Here is a 17,387-nt window from a genome sequence, read left to right on the forward strand (position 1 = left end):
TGGCTGGGGCCGAGCAGAGCTGGGGGAGCAGGTTGTGATGCTTCCCTGCTCCCCTCCGCTGCTGGAGAGCTGTGCCTCGAGTCCTGCCTGAGCCAGGCACGGGCTGCGCACCCGGGGGGCTGTGGCCAACCCCCCTTTTTCACTACCTTACAAAAGAGGGAGCAGTTTCAGCTCCCTCTGTACCACTGAAACCTGGGCATGACCAAACCCATTCCCAGCTCTTCAGAAAGAGCAAGGGAAAGGCAGGTGAGGGTAAGCCTTAACTTCCAACAACTGTGTTCTTAAACACCAAAGGACGTGCTGCAATATGAAGATCTTCGGCTATGGGGAAAGAGAAGGAAATACCTAGAGCTGTTGCAACAATGCATGTGCTAAGTTTAGAACATCTTTAAGTCATCCTCACTTTCTGGAATTGGATTGTGCAATTTTTGTTCTTTTCTAGCAAATAAATGAGCTTTGTTTTAAATGAAGAAATGTTAAATCTCCCTTACATTTCACTTTGAAAGAGCTATAAAAGTGAAATGTGGAACTCATTCTTCCATGTCAATGATTAGGAGCCCAAAATACATCTGTTCCACATGAACAACTGCAGACTTTGCTTTCAGAGAAGAATAGCTATATTTGTAGTCCCTTTAAATGTGTTCCTGTTGATTTCATGCGTGTGCATCCTAACTTCTAAAGACAGAAGAATGTCACAACCTTGATGCAAACCAAGCTGCAGGTATCCAGATGGTAAGGAAAAATGCTCCACTGTTCAGCTGAATCTGCACAAGTATCCAGGTTCAGCACTAAACCGTAGCTGTAAACCAGAGGATCCTCATTGGAGTTATTCCATAGATGCACTATTTGGACTTCTGATCTCATTTACAGCTGTGGAAGGGCTTTCTAGGGGCTCAGGTTGACTTGTGGCAGCTCTTTACTGCAGCATCCATGGCACTGCAAATCAGCTTTCAGAATCTGCATTCCTTTCCTCCAAAACACTGAATCTCTTTCTTAGCTCTAGAAATCTTAGGTGGGAATATGAATTATGGCAGGGAATTTGTTTGGGAGAGTGAGTTAGGAAGGTTTTTGTACCTGCGTTGTGAATTCAAGTGTAAATCCCACTACTGTGCTATTGGAATTCTGCAGTGAGCTCCTGAGAGCAAGGATAATTTATGTACAAGAATGCCTTAAAATAAGCCTCCATAATTACAAAAATGCAGTGTTTAAATTTATAGTAAAAACCCACACACTGCTGGCAAAACTGTAACTGCATCTGGAAAACATTAAGGATGCTATTAAAATAGTCTAGCATAAACTAGAAATGAGACTGAAATTACAGTGTTGCTTACTTAACCATTTTTAGGAAGTATATTGTGAATAAGACCCACTTTGCTGGTTTGGTTGTTGGTGGAACTCTGTCCTGGGTCTTGTTTACCACTGAGAACCAAGTACGTGCTCTCTTCTCTCGTTTAGAGCAACCCCTTGCTCTGGTTTGTGAGCATCTTCTTGCAGTTGCTGGGCATTTGGAGCATACCCGGGTGGTGGTGGGGAAAGCAGGGAGACCCCAAAGGAGAATAAAAATCGCAGCACTGAAAAACTGATTTTATTAAAAAGATGAAATGTTTTCAAACATTGAAAAATTACGTTTTTATAAAAACAGAAATAGGCAAAATACCCATTTGTCTTCTATTTACATATACAATATTCCTCATTGTATAAAATTATTTACAATATATAAAAAAATTACAGTAAAATAGGTTATTTTCTTACAAGACATCAAGCCCTGTACTTCTAGTGTAGATCATGGCAGACAAGAATATTATTGCACCTGTGAAACAGTCTAACAAGAGGAGTGTTCTCTTAGCCATGCCTTCAACTGAGATCTAAAATAACATCATTAGCTACGGTAACATTCATTTAATCTCTTCTAGGGTCAACTTCAGGCAGTTTCCATACAAACATTGTCTCGTAAAGCTTAGGACGGGGCAGTTAGGACTGGGACAAGAACATATTTACAGCTTCTTCTGCACGGAGTCTTATGGAGTTCACCCTTCCCAGAAGCTGCATAAATAACCCCTGTTCTCCCGGCCGCAACGGGCAGGTTCTCGGCACAGACACACCGCGTTCTCTGCAGGAGATGACCGGCTAAGTCTCCTTGTGTCAAACCCTCCTCAGCTCCCATCGCCAGCGCCTCGGTGCCTCCCTACGTAGTACCAGCTACAGGCTTCTCCCACTCCTGCACCCGAGCAGTTGAGCGAGGTCCGCTGTTGGCAGGTCAGAGTCCCTAAGGGCTACATGTGCCGCTTCATGTGCAAAGCCAGGTGGTCTGACCTGGAGAAGGCCCTGTCGCAGAGGTGGCACTGGAAGGGCCGGTGCCCGGTGTGCTTGCGGTAGTGACGGGTGAGCTCGTCGGAGCGAGCGAACTTCCAGCCGCAGCCTTCCCAGTTGCAGTGGTAGGGCTTCTCACCTGGGGAGAGAGCACAGAGAGCGTGACTCAGCGTGGCACTCCCACGGACGGGCACCCTTCCCGCTTGAGCTCCTCGCATCCCTTTATTGCCTACCGAGCCCTTCGACAACAAGAGCCGAGTGCTTTTAAGCTGCTCCAGCATCCCCTTTACTAAGCTGTACCTGCAGTAAACCTCCTTTGACAAAGCTGAGAGTCGCTTTGATCTGTACATGCACAGGAGAACACCCAGACCCATAGATCTGAGCACCTGTCACAGCTCAACCGTGAATACTCCTCAAGAGACTACAGGGTTAAAGCTCAGCCTGCGAACTGTCCTACACGGGCAGCTATCGCAACCGGCAAGCAGCGCATCCCATCTGCCAGGGAAGGAACCAGCTGTATTTACCTGTGTGCGTCCTGAGGTGGGCCTTCAGGTGTGAGCTCTTGGTGTAGGTCTTCCCACAGCCTGCATAGGTGCACGTGTGAGTAGCCGTCCTCTTCCGTGGCCAGGACCGACGTCCCCTTTTGGGTTTGGAGTCCAGCAGCTCCAGAGGGGAGGAAGGAGGGGTGAGCATGCCCCTGGGAGCAGAGGGCTGCAAGGGCAGGCTGTCCTCAAACAGGCCAAACTGGGAGGTGTTCTGGTACTGGAGATGGGTCTGCGGGTGGTGGAAGCTGGAGGCCGGGTGGTAGCTTTGCTGGAAGGACACGGACGAGGGGCACATCATCTGCGTGTGGCAGTCATTCACCATGAGATCGTCGGGGCTCAATGGAGGTGTCTCTGCCCCAGGGATCTGGGGGGAGCTGGCCACCCGGGGCTGCTCATAGGCCATCATGCAGGTGGCATTGCCCTCCTGCTTGATCTTCGGGCAAGCCTGGGGCACCAGACCCAGGACCGGTCCGTAATTGTCCATGTCAGGTTCGGGCTTAATGTTCTCAACGAACTGCGGGCCCCCGAAGGTGGGGGTCACAAAGAAGCGCCCGTGGACGTTGCCAGGAGGGCAGTAGCTGGAGTCCATCTCGGAGTGCATCATCTCCGGCACCATGCCGGCGCTGTAGGGCGGGGGGGGGCTGCCCTGCTCCAGGGCACTGTAGCATCCCGGGGACGGGTTTGTCTGGTAAAAGCCGCCGCTGTCCCCTTGCGCAGGGGGATAGTCCCCACCGGGCGCTCCCTGGCCGTAGCCGTCGCTGCCCATGGAAAGGATAAAATCCAGCACGTTGTTGAGGTCTTCATCCTCCTTGCGAGGGGAGAGGCCGCCCCAGGTGCCGGCGGGGGGCTTGGCCTCCTGGTCGCACTTCCATCTCTGGGGGGAAGAAAGAGAAGGGACAGGGTTAGCGGTGGCGTTGGAAGTGAGGGTTGGGGGGGGCGGTCAGGGGGAAGCGGCGCAGCGGCACCGCCGCCCGCCCGGAGGAGCGGGCCGGGGCCGGGACTCACTTCGTGGAGGGTTTTCTCCCGGCAGGGGCTGGCGAAGGTGGCGAAGGAGGGCAGGATGGTGTCGCTGAGCGCCATGGTGCGGGGCGGCGAGCGGCGCGGCGCGGAGAGCCGCCCTCCCCACCTTATAACGCGGGCGCGGGCGCCCTCAAGCCAATTGCAGGGAGCGGAGGAAACGCGTCCCGGACGGGGCGGGCGGGAGGCAGCGGCTCGGGCGCAGCCTAAATTTAGCCGGTATAAAAGGACGCGGCGACGGCGGTCCCAGCCCGAGCGGGGAGGAGCGGAGCGGGGCCGGGGCCGGCACGGCCGGCGGGGCCCCAGGGCTGCCCCCCCCTTAGCAGGGGAGACCCCAGGCTCGGGCTGCGGCTGCTGGGGGGACATTGGTGGGGGGGGGGGGTCATGATGAGGGATGAGGGGGTCCCAGGCTCGGGGACACTGAGGGATCCCCCCTGACGTGAGGGGGCTGTGAGCGGGGACACACTGGAGGGACCCGCTGTGGGATGGGGCGCACTGAGGGGGTCCCTGCCATAGGGACACAAAGGGACCGTCATGATGTGAGGAGGCATTGATGGGTCCAGGCTCCAACTGTGGGGGACCCGCTGTGGGATGGGGCGCACTGAGGGGTCCCTGCCATGGGACTGTCATGATGTGAGGAGGGTCCAGGCTCCAATTGTGAGGGACCCGCTGTGGGATGGGGCGCACTGAGAGGTCCCTGCCATGGGACTGTCATGATGTGAGGAGGGTCCAGGCTCCAACTGTGAGGGACCCGCTGTGGGATGGGGTGCACTGAGAGGTCCCTACCATAGGGACACAAAGGGACCGTCATGATGTGAGGAGGCATTGATGGGTCCAGGCTCCAACTGTGAGGGACCCGCTGTGGGATGGGGCGCACTGAGAGGTCCCTGCCATGGGACTGTCATGATGTGAGGAGGCATTGATGGGTCCAGGCTCCAACTGTGAGGGACCCGCTGTGGGATGGGGCACTCTGAGGGGTCCCTGCCATGGGGACACTGAGGAAGACACCGTGAATGAGGGGTCTGGTCCTAGCCCGTGTCCCAGGGATGAGGTGTGGGGACACCACAAAAGATGGGTGGGAGCAGAAGGTGGAACAAGCACAGCAAGGGAGGCTGATGCCCTGCTCTGCATAGGTAAATGCATGGGAGGTGGTGATGGAGGCCTCTGGCTCTGGTCACCCGAAGGTCTCAGACCCATCTCGGTACTAAAGGAAAGGTGTTTAAGGCCACTCTTGTATGGCCTCCACTGGCTACTGGTATTTAATGGGAGTTCAGGTCTCAGGCAGAGTTTCCATTTGCAGCACAAAGATTACCAAAATCAACGTTTCCCTATGACATTACAAGAGAAATAATGCAAGTCACTTCTGGGATGGTCCTTCTGGGATGGCCACTTGGTGGTCCTGGGCTGCGTTTTTGAGAAGGGAAGACTTCTCCTCCCTTACCTTGGCCTCTAGCTCAGATGCCCGTTCTGAAGGAGATGTTCTCTGGTCATTTTTGACCACGTGCCCCAGTTTGTGCCCCAGTTTGTGAGGACTGCGGCTGCCTGGAAGGCACCCAGAAGCCAAAGAGCAGAAGTGGCCATACTTAAAGGAGAGGAGAGTTATGATCTATCCCAGGAAAGAGACTGCTTCTTGAGAGCCTGCGCACAGAAGCAGCCGCACTTGCCCCTTACCTCCTTCGTATTCCCTTTGCAATCACTTCTAAAAGGATTTCTAAGTGAGCTGGGGATCCAAAGAGCAGAGGAGAACAACCCTTACTTTTATGCTCTGTGTGCCCCATGGGGGGAAAGAGCGCCGGCCCCTGATGGACTCTGGTTCTCAGAAGCCTTTTGAGCGTGTTCGCTAGAACAGGCTCGGGGTTTACGCTGCCAGCTCGGGCAAGCCCGGTTGCTAGGCTGAGTAAATGATCTCCGCAATAGCTGCCCATGTTTTAGACCAACGAACACCTCGTGTTTAACGTTCTATACTTTTCATTCTCAGAGTTCACAGGATGGCCAGGAGGAGCAGCCAAACTTCTGTGACTGGAGCAGAATCAATACACTGAATGCATGGTAACGCAGTACACAAAGATGGGTGACTCATAGCTCTGTAATGTCACACTTGTGTAATCTTTCAATGTAAACTCTTTTCCTCTAATAAAATGTCAGTAAGTGTACGATACGTATATATGGTGCCGTGAGTCAGCCAAGAAAATATACTCTGATGAATTCAGAATGAATGCGAGCGTTCCCTTGATAACACACCCTGAATGTCTGTGTCAGTTTATGTGCTTGTGATTTCAGCAACAGCTACAGCAAAATATTTTGTTTCTAGGATATACAACTGGACGTGGAGGTTTCACTGGGAAGCTCCAGTTGGATGCTGTAGGCACTGGAAGGATATTTGGTTATAGCCCCGCGCTGACTGTCACCTAACTCTGGTATTTCTGTGCATCAAGGAAGCCTTTAGCAGTTCTGAGGATGGAAGCCAAAGTAATAAAGTCACTGCCTTTCATTCCTCTTTGTTTTCAAGCAAAGCGGTGAAACTGAGAACCTGCAGCTACACTAAACCTGGGGAGGCAAATGTGAGGCTTTATTTGTGTTGTGAGTCACTAGTTCTGCATAAATCGAGTACGACTTTGCCGTGACCTTCCACTTGCTCCATGATAACTCTGCTGACATTTTCTGCCTCTTTTTTTTTTTACTGTATGCAACGCTTCTTGTCACTTCTAAACCCAAGCCCCGGCACTGCTCTGAGTTAGGGCAGCAGAGCTCAGGAGCGATGCCGCTGGTGTGGGAAGAGGGTGAGATTAGAACGCGTTTGTTAACCTGCTGTGGGTAGAGGAGGACAGAGCGATGTGTGCGTTGTCTCCCGGCCAACGTGAACGCAGGCGCAGCCATTCCTGCGCCCAAGCTGAGTTTTCCAGGTGCTGCTGCTGATCTCGGCGGCTTTTCCACCGGGAGAACCTTTCTGAGGGGCTGGGATCAGGACCCCCCGTGCCAACAGCAGGTGAGAGCCGGGGCTGTGCCATGGGCTCGGTGGGAATGCCCCCGTCCGCCGGCTGCTGGAGCCCCGTGAGTCAAAACGGAACCAAAGAAACAAACAGAAAGCTCCTTGCTCATGGGATTGTTCTCAGAAAGTCCTGGCTGCACCTATGGCCAACGGCGTGAGAGCAGCGAAACCGAGCCGCCAAGGAGCGCTCCAGGTCCCGCTGCTGGAAATCGCGGTGCTAATGAGCACCATCAACCACTTCATATTCAAATGAGCATCCCCCGCCTCACAAATTGCCCTGGTTCTGCTGGCTGCATGCTTTTCCTCTCTTTTTTCCTAATTTAAACGGCAGATTCTTGCTCCTTTCTAGAGGCTGCTCTCAAGGACGTTGGTAAAATGATGTAAACGACCACATAAAATGGAATAGGCAGTTTGGGTGGTTTTTTGAGAGGCTTCATTTGGGGAGATGTCTTATTTTAGGGAGAGTGATTTTGTCCTTTCAACCTTTTGTCTGGTTAAAGTGAGTAACATCATGAATTCATTTGCTAAAGGAGCTTTTTTGACCAGACCTTGCATGACTGGCGTTGGGTCCCATTCAGGGACTTCAAGACAAAGGTGAGCCATCTCTCTGATCAGCTGAACTTGAAGGGGCTCCTGAAGCTTTTAGGACATATTTTCCTTTAGTATTTTTGGTGATTCTCCTCGGAACTGTGTGGATACTTGCAGTCATTCTTGAGGTTTGAGTGCTGGGAACGTGGAGCAGCAGACAAATAGGACTCACCCCTGCTTAGCTGAGGTTTTCAATCACGGTATTGCCCTAAAGCTCCCCCATGAGTAAGTGTTCCACCAAGCCCTCCTCTCCCCCAGCTCTTGCATCTCATCTCAGCTTCCCCGTCAAGAGCACCACAACCACATGTAGAGGGGCTGCACATCGTGCTGGCTCAGGGATTTGGGGCTAGGTTTAATTTAAAGCAGAACACATGGAGCATGAGGGGAGAGTGGAAGGTGGAAGGAGCCCTGGGAGGTCTGGTGGGGCCACGGAGCAGGGCTGGGAAGCATCATGGGATGTTTGGAACAGCCAGGAGGAATCCAGCTTCTTTAGGGCTGCACAATGGAAGGCAGAGACTGCAGAAAGGCACCTGACGCTTGCCCTCTCCAGCAGAGCAATGTTGCTGCCCCAATTTCTTTTACCCGTGGGCCTAAGTAGGAACCTGGTTTTGTCCATGCCAGAATGCAGAGCTGCTTGCATTTTTCATTCCTGGAAGTATGGCTTTAAGCTTGCCTGTGTGGCCATGTGGTGTTTGTCTCTGCCTGGATAGCGCAGTTCTAATAATGCTTTAACAATGGCATGTTCTTCAGACTGCGCTGAGCTTCCTTGATCTTTGTCATCTAGGACATTATCTGCAACAGTTTCTGTTTTCTTCCAGGTCATTGTTAACAACATAGAAAGGGAAGCGATGATAAAACCAGATCGTGGGCTAATAAACCTGCTCAATTAAAGGTTAAATTAGATTTCAGGATGCATCAGCTTGCGTTTGGACTGGTTCGCGTGCGCACACCACACTGATTTGTCATGTTCTTATTTCTTACTGTGAAAACCATAGTGTACTGAAGCAAGTCCTTGCAGAGATTTGCTTCTTCCATCAGCACTGCTGCCTTATTTACAACACCATGGTCATTAACCAAACCATCTTTATTTAGAACTCTTTTTAGGTATCAAGTCCTTGCAGTCTCTTGCCCAGGTTTCTATAAGGCCGGCAGGCGTATCTGGGTCAGTCTATTTACCCTATTGACACAACATTAACATTCTTGGAGTCACCTGGGGCTTCCCCGCTGGTCCTGAATTGATTGCTAATAAACTTCAACCATCTGGATAGGTCCTTAGCTGCTGGGGTGTTTTGAAACACTCACTTATAAGTTACCCAGACCTGGCAACTTGATGTTGTTTGAGATGAGCAGCAGTTGTTTTAACATCCTCCTTAGTTACTGGAATGGAAAGTGTTTCAACATCACTATTGTCTGATCTGAGCGCAGCATCTGGCTTTTCTCCCAAAGAGAGAGCAGAAATATTTTTCAGCACTTCTGCTTTTTCAGCACCATTATTGACAGTGCCGTCGTTTCCATTCCCTGTGATGGCAATCTGAATCCATTTCAGTGAAAGCCTGAGTGACTCCATTCACCAAGATGAGCAGAACTCAAGCGCTGATACTTTCAGCCACTGCACGCTTTAGCTTGGCAGCCTTCCATCAATGCAAAGGGAAAATGAGCTGAAATTCCATTCCAATAAATAAGTCAAATTACATAAAGAAGACTTTTCTCAGAAATATGCAAGAAAATACTGTTCCTGTTGCTGAAGTACGTAAATGGCTCAGTAAACCATGGAAGAAAATCAGCTGTTTAATGAATTTAATCAAGGTAATTGCGTATTGTTATTTGAATCTGCTGTGTGCAGAATGGGAGTGTTCAGCTGTAAAGGGTTTGTTTTTTTTGTCATTTTTCATTTGGGGACTCTTCAAACCTAACCAATGTATGCCAGTTGTTTAATTACCAGCTTTGATTAGGTATGGAGCTGTGTCTCTGCCAGCTTTCACTGCTGTGTGTGCTGCATGCACACACGCTGGATTGCAGATGTCCCTTTCAGCTGTCAATTAAAAACACATTTGAGAGAGCTCTGCTTTTCCTTTTGCAGAACTGTGAAGTGAGACCACAGCCTCAAAGCACGTTTAATCCTATCAGTGAAACATCAGCCACTGCTTAGGACAAGCAGCTCTGGGTTGCTGCCAAATACTCTTTTGTGACAGAAGCAAGCACCTAGTGAAGAAACAGGCAATGAGGGTGTGGAACAACAGGAGCATCAGTCAGAAAGCGCCTATGGGGTTTCATTCAGAAAAATGACTGTTACTATTAATGAACATGGAATAACCTCCATGAAATCATCAGCCCAACAAGGTGAAACTCATCTGATTCTGGAATACAGCGAGTGGGACCCTGAGATTTCACACAAGTCACATCTTTCCTAGTCTGCATTTAGGAGAGAGTTTAGCTGATTGGTTGGAGATGCCAGGAGAAGTAAAGTGACCTCTTATCTCCTGTGTCCCTCAGGACAATGGGTAATGCTGTAAGACCTGCAGTTAACCGGCTTTAGAAGTGAGAACTGAGCTTAGCAATCCATTAACGCAGGGGAACGTTCTGTTTGAGGGAAGCTCAGGGAACTCCTCAGATGCCCTTCTCTCCCTTTCTATCTCGTGAGCCCGGTTGCAGCCTGAGTCAGCGCAGCAGATGCAGATGGCCTTGACTGCAGATTCTGTTGTCGCTTGGAAGTCCACGGGTTTTAACAGGGGAGGGAAGACCGGACAAAGCTTAAAACCAGCCACGAGAAGGGAATTACCTAGAAGAGAGGAAGGCTTTGGGGTTTTTTCCCTCTTTGATCAGCAGGACACCTCTATAGGTCATGGTTTTATCTGTTAGGTGGAGGTTTGTTCTCCCAGTATCCAGAGTAGAAGTTCATACATGGAGAAGGGTGGAAAGCCTTGTTTAACACAACAACTGCGTGGGGTTTAGCTCTCATTTATAAAATACCTTCTTTGTACTGCACCTGTATTATTTATTAGTCATATGTCCTGCAGTTGAGTAATGGGAAATACTGGAGCACGCATTTCATTAACTGTGACACTGCTAATTGGAATTGCTCGCTGCCTGGAATGACTTTCCCTGTTTGAATACATGGAAGTATGAATCAGAGCTTAGTGAATTAGCCAGCGAGAGGAAGACAGGCATCTCTGCATGACAGGCTGGATGTATAGAGCAGCTGATCTCATTTGTCTTCCTGGTCTGTGAAGTCCTTTTCAGACTCAGATGACTGAAGTATTCAGAAAGGTATACATTTTCTGTCCTGGTCACAATTAGTTATAGCGTCACGATTGAAACTTCAAGTGGGATATTTTGGGACAGACTTTTTTCCATCTCCATTGTGACCACTTTTGGGTTTGTTGAGCTATTAATGCCCACCTTTAAGGGTATTTATTGATGTAAATTCCTGAGCTTCGGAACGGTGCTCTGTGTCTTGTATAAAATGCTTTCTGTTCCGAAACAAACCTGCAGCTTATGTTTTCACCTGAAAATATCCTCCAAATTGTTCCGCTTGGTATGCCTTCAAGGAATGTCACGCGTAGTGCTGGCAATAGGCTCTAGGTCAAATTAGGTGCCAGTCGTCAGGGTTGATGCTGATCACAATTATTAATAGTTGGTGCTCTAGCATACACAGCCATTATAGTTTGAGAGAATAACCCCGTTGTAATCCCTTGAACGGTTACAGCTATTCTTGAGCAATAAAATGCTTTTTCAAGGGGCGGCCGAGCACAATGCAACTTTGTAGAATGAGTTGTGAAATTTTCTTTTCATTTGCCACATAAAGTGCCAAATAAATGTTTGCAATAAAAATACGAGCCTGGGAAGAATGTGTTTTGCCAATTACAGCATGATGTGGGCTACAAAGAAGTGTTCAGAATGGAGTTTAGTGTGGATGTTAGTGTCAGGTTACAGCAGGGAAAAGGGTGCCTTGATTTGCCAAATAACCAGTGTTTTTTATCCCACATTTGCAAGGAAAATCACTGCCTTTGGAAGAAAAGAGATGGGTCTAATCCTGTGCCAACTGAACTCAGTGAGGAATAGCAGGCAGCTTTCTGCTTGATGAGAAACCAGTGCATGGGGAGTGCAGAGCACTGATTGCTGGTGGCCAGTCCCTTCAGCTGGGGGTTGCCACATTAAGCTCCTCTAGTTGGCCAATGCTTGGCAAGGCCGGGGGGGCACAGGGTGGGATGAAAGCTTCTATAGCAGAAGTGTTCCCAGCCACACTGGGGCCGGGGGTGACAATGCAAGGGGCCCTTTCTCCTGTTGCTCAAGGGCTCGCCCGATGCACGCTCTTCCCTTTTTCTCAGTTTCGTATCACCGCACACCCAGTGATTTTTCACCATTGACTTCAGCCTGCAGTTAAATACCGGAACGCTCTCGAAAGCAAGCCTGAAAACACCCAAAATCAGAGCCCTCTCGTGCCTGCCTGCTTCACGGGGCTGTTTTCTGCCTCCTTCTGCTTCGAAACCACCTGCTCGGAGGGGATGGCAAAGCGTCCCATTCACATGAAATCAGCGCGAAGCAGGCAGCCAAGAGGCAGCGGCGCGTATGAGCGAGAGGGGATCCTTTGCAGCCTTTATATACCAGAGTTATTTTTAACCACAGCCTCCATGCTTATTACAGTGTTTCCTCTCTCAGACGCTCAGGAAGCCCACTTGGCTCTGTTTCCTGCTAACATGCGGCCCTGGCTCACAAAATCTCTGAGAACAACAGGCCTGAGACTGCTCGGCTCCATTAAAAAACCTGGCAACTTTTCAAGCCCTGACAGAAAACCTTTGAAAGCTCTGGATTTCCTCCAGCGAACGTATGAGGCTCCTCCATCGGTGACAAATTAGCCTGAAACGGCACAAAACGCCCCTATGTAAATAGCCGTTTTCTGCGCTCACCCTTTTAATAGTTCGAGCGTTATTTATAGTGATTTCTCTGGATGGAAAAATATTGCTATGTTTTTCCAAAAATGGGGTTTAGTGAAATGTTTTCCTTGTTTGTTTGGGTTTTATTTATGTCTTTTTTTTTTTTTTTAATCCTTCTTTTTCCTTTGAGATTTTTGGGACAGTTTTCTTAGGCTCCAGGAGCAACCTTTTCCTTCCTGGAAACCAGGACAAAATGGCTGTTGTGAGGGCTTCAGTAAAAGGCCTGTGTCCAGTGCTGAGCACAAGTCTCTAAGCTCTGCCATTCCTCAACTATTAAATAAGAGTTATAACAGGCACAACTGAGCTCCTAAGAGGCAACAGAAGAGGTCAGTGGCACTTTGGTGGTGCCTTTACCCATCCTCTTTACGCGTAGCGTTAGTCCTTCGTGCTTCATTTTTCCTTGCAGACTTTCCACTGCAATTCCAAAGGGACTCCTGCTTCCAAAAATGCTTTCAAGTATCAGAATAGATGTGACCTTTGATGCTGAGACTGCTATTTTTTCCCCTGAGTTGACATTTTACAGTATTCTAATAGATCTTCCCGTGCCGTGATTTCTCATGTCCGTTAGGAATAATGGAATCATAGATGATAACTCCGGAATTGTACTTGGGTGATTCTCTGGGTTTTGAAGAGTATTTCCTGTATCCTCATCTTTGCCTGCGTCAGTGGTGCCTCCAGGGTCATTTACTGCCCTGGCCATGATCAAGAGTCATCTGTAACATCTACCTGGCCTCTCTAGCCCCTGTATCGATCTCAGACAGTGGAGGGACAAGCACGGTCTTCAGGAGCAGGTTCACTGGAGCAGGAGGTCTGTTTGTTGTGTGTGTCCCCTCCAGTTTTAACCATTCACAGGTTGAACTTGTGGCTAAGGAATTATAAGGCTTTGCTCTTACAGGAGAGAGTGAAAGAGGATTCATCCCACCTGGGCTGGTGCGGGCAGTTCTTAGGCAGCAATTGGGGCTAATACTATTCCAGCAATACAGCTCTGTGGAATGTCCTCCTGTTTTCTTATTCCTCCTTAAAGGATTCTCTTCAGCCCTTCAGTCTCTTCTGAACGGCTGGGCTCTGCCTTATAGACAGAAACAAATATGGATTCTGTTTCTAAGGCTGACCATCTCTGTTGGTTTTGTATGGCAGCAGCACTTGTGCCCTCTGCCTTTCCCTTGGAGCTCTGCTGTTGTGTGAGAGGTCGTCTTTATCATGAGGAAGAGCAAAACTACTGCCTGTTCTACAGCTCCCAGTGTCACTCCACCACTGACAACAAAATACTCAACTGGGAACTGTGTGTATCAGGCACAATGTTGAATGAGCGGCTCCCACCATCTCTCAGGTGACCCTTACTCTGATCAAAATCATTTCACACCCGAAGTTCTCTGCATTTCCCACAGACGTGGTTAACTTCTGCAGCTGAAAATTACTCTTATGAGTAAGGAAAAATGCAGTTTTGAGATGTGAAAGAGCTGAATCCCACCTTTTGTGGCTTCTAGCCACTCATTCTGCTGTTCATTCGTTGCTGATCTGATACCAGACCCCAACTACTGGGCTTTGGCTGTGCCAGGGACTCCATCCTTTGCACGAGGCTTGGCACCGAGGCCTTGCAAGGCAGTGTATCATTCTGCAAGCGACCCTCATATTGCAGAGGGGAGATCCGTAGTGCCCAGCACAGCCCGTCGCGCTCATCCATGGGATGTATGGAACCGGCGGTGCGCAGCAGCAGACCTGCGGTGTTTGCAGGCAGGAAACCAAGAGTGCCAAAGCTCAGCGTGAGCTGAAGGGTCAGGGAGAAGCCTTTTAAAAGCGAGTCAAGGTGGTTGGGTTGCGTTCATCGCGCGCGGGCAAGTGGTCTAAAACTGACTTGTTTGGATGCTATTTGGAGCTCGCCGTAATGGCTTTGTGCAGGTTGACTTTCTGCGTCACAGCCCGGCTCGGGATCGTGATACCAGCAAGGAAAATTGGTTTCACTGTCGTTCACAGTTGCTGTTTGTTTGCACTTGGTGGTTTATGGTAGCAACTGCAAGCCACTCTTCCACTGGAGCTCTTGGCAGTGGCCTCAGTAATTGCCCACCGTGACTGAAGGGCAGGCTCAGCAAGGACTTTCAAAGCTAACTCATCCTCCTTCAAATATAACTGAAATTTATAGCTAGCAGCTTCTAAAATAACTCACATCACTGCCACCTCCAAAAACAGCTCTGGGACCATGTGGCCTTGTGGTTATGGCTCTGGGGTTGTGGTGATGAAGTCAGAGATTCAAATCCAGTTGTAGGGAGATAAAAAGCTTCAAAGAAAGTGAAACTGGTTGTTGTGTTTTTTTTCTTTTGCCTTGATTATGTGGAAATAACAACGCCTCCTTTTACTGACACCTGAAAAACAAACTTCGTCGCTAAAAATAAGGCGTGCTGCAGAATCCCGTGTCACGTTAGGAGGTGCACTGTGCAGAACAGCGTGTGGCTGGGTATGGAGAAAGCACCTTTGAATTGAAGCATCAGGGTGTTTGCTTTTCTGGGTACAAAGCATCAAGGGGTAGGGTGATAAAAGTCAAGGGCTGAAGCCTCCACAGACAGCACAGGCAGGCACTAAGGAGGTCCACTCTTTTTCAATGTACCTATGAGTTGCCTGGCTGTGGGCTTGGGGTTTAAGAGAGGAAAGGACTTTTCTTGCTTGCTTGGAGCTGCCCAGAGTTTTCTTTAAGCTCTGAAGGGCCGTTCACAGCCCATGGAAGGAGTTGCATAAGAATCCCATGGGTGCTACACTGCAAATTGTTATTATTGTACAATAATAAGTAAATGCAAATAGAATAATAGCTGTGTAATTGTACATTACACAGGCTTGGGGTGGACAAAGTGCTTCCTGCTGTTAGGAAACCGCCTTCCCGGCCTGCAGCATCTGTGTCTTATCTCACACTTTGGGGTCTTGCTGCTATGGGGTCCTGTGGGTTTTAATGAGTTGTCAGACAAAGCAGACCTGCTTCAGGTGGAGGACTTGAGAGCGTGCCACTGCTGGTTGGCCAATGTCTTGTGTCTAAGTGTCCTGCGAAGAGGTATGTGCACGTTTACACACACACAATATGTATTCATGTGCCTCAGGGCAAAGAGGAACCTAAACCTGGGCTAAATAGAATTAAAACGCTGTGTTATTTGGCACAGGGAAGCACAGGGGTCTTTCCAGCTGGAAAACTCTCACTTCCCCCTCAATATGCAGAATTATCACAAAGCCATTGCTCTCTTGCCGAGCTATTCCTATAGCCAATGTATTCCTGAGACATCCTCGAGGGAATCTCCTTGAAAAACTGGGCTTTAGAAGGGGCCCCCCCACCCAGCCAACCAAACCCCAATACCATGGTGTCAACTTTCATGTTCCCTATCTCTCATTGATACTGGGCTAATCCTGCACTGTTTGCACACAGTAGAGGAGTTTTAACGTCAGCTGAGGGCACAAGTCAGGTTTAACCTTAACCTCGCTTCTTCGCACACAGGATGTAAATGTGAAGGCACTTTCAGGGCATCAAAGCCTGAAGACACTGTGCTACAGATCGTAACAAGAAGAGCCCGTGGTGCTGTTAATCTTAAGAGGAGCTGTTGTTGGGTTCTGATGACGTTGAGGACTCCCAAGTGAGCTCGTCACAGGATTCTGATTTATTCAGTAGCATTCCAATGGGAAAACGGAGGGATGATAATGAGCATCAATGGTGTGTATTGTTTCTGCAGTGCACAGGCAAAATCCAAGCCTGATTCATCAGCGACCAGCTTGGCAGGTTGCTCCTTAAATTGCATCAGGATTTAGTCTACAGCAGAGACAAGCACTGAAACATTTACAGAAAGAGAACTGATGTTTCCGCTGCTGGAATGCAGTGGATATCAAAGATGTCTTTGAATTCCTACAATTAGAAGGAGCCAAATAAAAACCAAATAGTTTTCCAAGCAGATGGCCTTAAGCCCTCGATACCAAAACGCTCCAGCTCCCTAAGTAGTGGTTTGAAGATAGATGTTAATGGATCTTTGAGCAAGAAGCATTAGTGATCTGGACTACAGCAACATTTTAATTAGGACCTTGTACAATAACAGACTCAAAATGTAAACTTCAAAACATTTAAAGCCTAAATTACCCTGGGTTCAGAACTGGCACTGACTATGTACTTTTTAACATTCCAGACTGCCTTCATTATAGTTCAAGAAGCCACAGAAATACACCGTTCCGAGCCAGGAATAGTTCTTCCTTTTATTTGGAAAGAGAATTACAGAGGGAGCTATTGGGAGCTGAAGTTTAGTTCCTAAAGCAGGAGCGGGCTGCAATATTTTTATACACAACTGCAACCACAGGCTTGCACTCATTCGAACATGCCGGACTAAACGGTGCCGGCTGTATAAATACTCAACACTAAGTTAAAACACAGGTTCTTTTTTATGTCAGCTTTGAAGGTTTATCATGCTATTTCTACTTTTGCAATATCATTTAAAGGCTACATGCCTTATATATATGTTATATATATATACATATGTGTGTATATATATATATATATATATATATATATAAACAGAGTGCCAGGAACTTAAACCTACAAATTAAGACCTTGGTTCTCCGGTAGGTTTGGAGAAAGGCTGATTCTGTTCTGGCCATTGTCGAGGGACACAATGCCTGCTTTCATCTGGGACCGTGGGCTTAAAACTACAAAGCAAACCCTTTCTGGGTTTGTTGTGAGTTTTGCTTTTGCCCAGCCTCTTACTCCTCAAGTGCATCATAATGCTCCTGTCGTCTTTAGTTCAGTAATTGGACTCACATAACTCGTGGGTATGCAAAATATGCAAGGCCCCAAGTCTGCTCTGAATTACACCCATGCAAACCGTTGGGACTTAAAAGGGAATTTAAAATATGCATGAGTAAGGAGAACAACTCAAAGCGCTTTGAGATCTTTCGAAGCTCATTCTGCATATTGCTACCTGTGCCCTCAAGGCAAAGGAGGGGACAGGGTCCCATACTTCAACTAGGATTGCCAAAAAGAAGGTTTTA

The 17,387-nt window shown here is 48.6% G+C and overlaps 1 protein-coding gene across 1 annotated transcript; it reads right to left on the minus strand.

Moving 5' to 3' along the window:
* Positions 1–1,563: 1,563 nt before the first annotated feature.
* Positions 1,564–4,008, minus strand: KLF2 (KLF transcription factor 2). Its single transcript, XM_062618720.1, has 3 exons — positions 3,861–4,008; positions 2,835–3,729; positions 1,564–2,449 (listed from the first exon to the last, which is right to left on the minus strand). The coding sequence occupies exons 1-3, from the start codon at positions 3,933–3,935 to the stop codon at positions 2,274–2,276; spliced, it is 1,146 nt and encodes a 381-aa protein (XP_062474704.1). The 5' UTR covers positions 3,936–4,008; the 3' UTR covers positions 1,564–2,273.
* Between the last annotated feature and the right edge of the window lie 13,379 nt (positions 4,009–17,387).

This window comes from Pezoporus occidentalis, unplaced genomic scaffold (genome assembly GCF_034315485.1).
Source record: "Pezoporus occidentalis ecotype Australia unplaced genomic scaffold, CSIRO_AGI_Poc_V1 ctg202, whole genome shotgun sequence".
NCBI classification, from domain to species: Eukaryota; Metazoa; Chordata; class Aves; order Psittaciformes; family Psittacidae; genus Pezoporus; species Pezoporus occidentalis.